Source organism: Scylla paramamosain, chromosome 24 (assembly GCF_035594125.1).
Source record: "Scylla paramamosain isolate STU-SP2022 chromosome 24, ASM3559412v1, whole genome shotgun sequence".
Lineage (NCBI taxonomy): Eukaryota > Metazoa > Arthropoda > Malacostraca > Decapoda > Portunidae > Scylla > Scylla paramamosain.
The window spans coordinates 18,598,108-18,602,849 of record NC_087174.1 but is presented as its reverse complement, the minus strand read 5'-3'; the positions used below and the strand labels follow the sequence as shown (position 1 = coordinate 18,602,849).

The following is a 4,742-nucleotide window of genomic DNA, read 5'->3' as shown; positions in this document are numbered from 1 at the left end:
ACTTTTCTTTTTTTTTCTTTATGTATTAGGAAGAGTGACTAGGAGAAAAAAAGTTTAAAAAAGTTCTTAATGTCAGACAGAAGATAAAATACGAGAATTATCATAGATGTATGCGTTCTAAATAACCGGCCAGTTTTTTTTTTCTTTTTTTTTTTCTTTATGTATTAGGAAGAGTGGCTAATGGGAAAAAATAGTTGAAAAAAAAACTCTTACTGCCATTCCAGTAGAGAAACAAGGAAAAAAGAAGAGAGGGAAACGCCAATCTATTGCTTCCTTAGTATTGCCTTCATGTTACTGAATACGAGTATATTATTGCGATGGAAAAATAAAAACTTGGATCTTTACAGCGGAGGATGAAAAATATTTGAAGGAAACATTAATGGTCTAGAGAAAAACAGGAAACTTTTATTAAGCTAGAAAAATTTTAATCTCTCTCTCTCTCTCTCTCTCTCTCTCTCTCTCTCTCTCTCTCTCTCTCTCTCTCTCTCTCTCTCTCTCTCTCTGACAAACAAAAAAATGTGACAACTGAGGAGTAAGAGACCTTGCTTTGAGAGAAAGAGAGAGAGAGAGAGAGAGAGAGAGAGAGAGAGAGAGAGAGAGAGAGAGAGAGAGAGAGAGAGAGAATGAGAGTGAGAGTGATTGTGTGTGTGTGTGTGTGTGTGTGTGTGTGTGTGTGTGTGTGTGTGTGTGTGTGTGTGTGTGTGTGTGTGTGTGTGTGTGTGTGTGTGTGTGTGTGTGTGTGTGTGTGTGTGTGTGTGTGTGTGTGAGTGTGTGTGTGTGTGAAGCGTGAGGCAACATGAAGAGGGAAGAAATATCGGCGCCAGCCCAGAGTTATGTTGAGCTACTGTACATTAGGAAACACCCATAACACTTCATCACGTAAGTTTGTAGTGGGCCTGTGATGAAGGGACGCTGGCCGTGGTGGTGGTGGTGGTGGTGGTGGTGGTGGTGGCAGTGGAAGGTTTGTTAGTGGTGACGACAGTGGCGGTACAAGGCATCACTAAGGATCACAAGGGGGTTTTAAACAGCAACAGACCTGCTGGAGCTTATCATGATGTTTGGTCTCATTAGCTTACCCTAGTACTACAGAATAAATACAGTACGGTTATTCTTGTTTGTATGACTGGTAGTTGGATAGTATGGTGAAGTGTTGTGTGTATAGTGGTGGTGGTGGTGGTGGTGGTGGTGGTGGTGGTGGTGGTGGTGGTGATGATGGTGGTGGTGTAGCAGGTGCGTGGTGATGAAAGGACGGATGCTGCCCTGACAACACCGTCCGCTTGGCTAACGGCCGGCTGACATCAGCTGACACCAGTGCGAGGAGTAACTACACTAAATATTAAGATAACAAGCTAATGTCAAAAGCAAAGCGAGCAGCATTGAAACAAACAAATCAAGCCACGCAAGCCAAGTAACAACTGATGAGAACTTAACTAAAATCAAGGAAAAAACACAAGATATTAAGAAATTTATGAAGTACATGAAGACAACTCGAAGCTCTTTCGCTTTTACTCAGCTTCCCGTCAGTGTGTCTTCCTTCACTGTCCCCTTGGAGGTACAACGAGGGTGAGAGGAGAGAGTGAAAAGAAGAGGGTGAGAGGAGAGGGTGAGAGAAGAGGGGAGTCAAGTGAAGGTGTGAGGGGAAACTTTTATGAGGCAATAAAGTAGATGTTTGGCCAACCCTCTCAGGAGGCGGTCTTATATTTTTTCGTCGTCGTCGTTTTCTTCCTCTGCCTATTTCGAGTCATATTCTTCGTACTTCATCTATCAAGCTCTTCCCCCCTCTCTCTCTCTCTCTCTCTCTCTCTCTCTCTCTCTCTCTCTCTCTCTCTCTCTCTCTCTCTCTCTCTCTCTCTCTCTCTCTCTTTCTCTCATAATAGACGAACAACAAAGGAGTCGAGCAGCAGCAGCAGCGACAACAACAAAAGCAGCAGCAGCAGCAGCAGCAGAAGAGGCAGAGGGATGGGTATTACCTTCACTGTCGGGCTCCTCCTCACTCCGCTTCCGTTGTCGCGAGCGTGCCCTCCTTGACAGCCTGGTTAAGGCGCGCGAAGGAATGCCCAGAGAGGTTCCTTCGTTCTTGCTGGAGCCGAAGATGCGGTTGCGTAAAGAGGTGGTTCTCTTGCTCATCCTGTCCTTGGAGTCACTCAAAGTTCGCTGCGCCTTGTTGCTGCTGCCGCCATCGTCCACCTGCTGATATTCGCTAACACTTCTCCGCAGTTCTTGCCGGTGTCTAGGATGCAATAAGTCTTCCGAGCTTCCCCTTGCCTTCCAACTATCCTTCTGGCTACTCCTTCGCGTGGTTCTCCGATTGTCCATGGTGTGGCTTCGCGGCACTATCTGCATGGTGGGACTGTCTTCCACGAGGAGGCTCCTGGAGGACAAGCGGTCTGAAGTGTCTGGGCTGCTGTGCGAGTCCAGGGTGTCGGGCGTGGAGCTGACAGCACGGCCACTGTCAGGCGTCATCGGCGTGTCGGGGGTGTTTGGGTAGGTGAATTTTCTCTCATTGAAGAAAAAATCATTATAGAGTGACGAGGCTTGTGGGCTGCATGGGCTTCCAGGAAGGCTGACCGTGCTGTTTGTGCCGGGGGTGTCTGGGGTGCCCGGAGTGCCTGGAGTGAAAGGCGTGTCAGGAGTACCTGGAGTGAAAGGCGTGTCAGGAGTGCCTGGAGTGAAAGGCGTACTAGGAGTGGCTGGAGTGAAAGGCGTGCCAGGAGTGCCTGGAGTGAAAGGCGTACCAGGAGTGGCTGGAGTGAAAGGCGTGCCTGGAGTGCCTGGAGTTAAAGGTGTGCCAGGAGTTCCTGGAGTGCAAAGCGTGCCTGGAAAGTTCAAAATCTCTGGAGTTCCTGGACTGGCGGGGGTGGTGGGAGTACTTGACCCACTGAAACTAGACTCGGCTCGTTTTCTTGCGTCTCGTTTTCTTCTGGGAGGAGGTTTAGGCAATCCCGAGGGCGTGAGATTAGCGGCGGCTCCCACAAGGGTCTGATTGCCGAGGGACATGTTCGTCTCCTGTTTGTTCCCTGGGTAAACATCCATCTCGCTGCCTTTCACAGAGTCTTGGAGAAGACTGTATTCATTTGAAGGCGATACGTCCTTCATCGCCATCAGATTCTCCATGGCTCGGCAAGGCTCATAACTCTGACGTGATACCGCGCCGTTCACGCCCTCCTGCTCCACAATGAGGGACTTCCTTCTCTCACGCAGCTTGTTCTCCTTCTCCTCCCAACACGAGTTTATCTGGCGCTTCAGGTTTGTGTCCTCCACCCGATGGTGTTCCCTCATCAGGAAAGAACACGTCTCCTCCTTGTCGCTGCTGGAGGAGGAGGAATGACGGGGGTTGCTTCTTCTATTTGCCATTTTGATCACATCGTCAGTCCAGAACTTGGAGGCAGACTCCGGGAGAGGCGGAGCGGGGAAGTCCTCCACGCCCAGATTGATGGTGGACCGCTTGCCGTCCTCGTAAGGTCCAGGTCGTGAATGTTTCCTCATCCTCACCGAGACTTCTGTTGAGCAGTGCGGGAAGGTGTCACCATTAGTACTCATTCTACTCAATTATCTGTGAGGTGGAATTTCATCAAAGGTTCATGAGCCCAGAACGGGAACAAGCAACTTACCTTCCGTGATGGCGGGCGTGGCTAGCTTTCTCCTGCTCCTCACCTTGCTCTTGGCCACGAACTTCACTGCGCCGTACACCGGGCTGGCCATCGTGCCTCAATGCTGTGAGACACTCTTCAACGATTGGTCACACACAGGTGCTGCAAGAATACGTACTCCGTCCCCGCAACACCTCGATGCACCACCAGGACACCGCTACCAAGGGGCACCACCGCAAGATGTCTCCAGCTACGTAAACATCGCCCCTTCTGAACCACCGACACACCCACCACGTAACACCATCAGTCCGCCGGGTGCACTTAATTCATTACTTGTAGTGAGGAGAAAATGAACTGAGGAGAAATTGAACCGAGGCGAGCACAGCAGCACACCGCCGTAATCACAAACCCAAGACGGTGGTAGGTGAGCCGATGCCAGCAGAAATAACGCACACACCAAACACACTCGCGTCACATCCACAACGGCACTGGCACAGATGGCCCTCCTCTCCGGATACCCGAGACTTATGTGACCTATTTTCATTTAGTGTCCTTAGAGATTTCCGACCGGACAATCTATCCTTGGAAACTTTGTGTGTGTATGTGTGAGTGTGTGTGTGTGCGTGTGTGTTTGTGTGTGTTTGTAAGTGCGTATAGGCATGCTGTCCTTACCAGTAGTGTCCAGTGTCCTGTCCCAATTTTTTAAAACACTACTGGGCAACATGGCTACAACGTCTTTCCCGCACAGGAAACACACGTACGCACACATACAAACGCATATAAGCACTACATAGAGAGAGAGAGAGAGAGAGAGAGAGAGAGAGAGAGAGAGAGAGAGAGAGAGAGAGAGAGAGAGAGAGAGAGAGAGAGAGAGAGAGACACACAAAAAAAAACAGACACACACACACACACACACACAATCAAAAACAGAGACAAATACACACACAAAAAAAGTTCAGAGTAAAACCACACACAAAACAAATCAAGTACAGCGGAATAGAGTCCAGCTCGAAGTAACTTGTGAAGGGAGTGGACGTTATCAAGGAGGATGCGGCCGTAGGAGAGATAAGACGGAGGAGCTGCCGTCTCTCACTGGCCTAAACTGAGTGTACACCTGTATAATACGCACCACCATTCCTACACACACACACA

At 49.3% G+C, this 4,742-nt stretch overlaps 1 protein-coding gene across 1 annotated transcript; it reads right to left on the bottom strand.

Annotated features, from left to right (window-relative positions):
• Positions 1-624: 624 nt before the first annotated feature.
• LOC135112844 (sialidase-like) lies at positions 625-4,421 on the bottom strand. Its single transcript, XM_064027718.1, has 2 exons — positions 3,612-4,421; positions 625-3,500 (listed from the first exon to the last, which is right to left on the bottom strand). The coding sequence occupies exons 1-2, from the start codon at positions 3,700-3,702 to the stop codon at positions 1,765-1,767; spliced, it is 1,827 nt and encodes a 608-aa protein (XP_063883788.1). The 5' UTR covers positions 3,703-4,421; the 3' UTR covers positions 625-1,764.
• Positions 4,422-4,742: the final 321 nt, after the last annotated feature.

Bases quoted from the DNA above. Each gene is read 5' to 3' on its own strand.
- LOC135112844 (XM_064027718.1), bottom strand. From the start codon at position 3,702: ATGGCCAGCCCGGTGTACGGCGCAGTGAAGTTCGTGGCCAAGAGCAAG. The intron at 3,501-3,611 runs GTAAGTTGCTTG...ACTGCTCAACAG, and splicing joins CACGCCCGCCATCACGGAAG to AAGTCTCGGTGAGGATGAGG.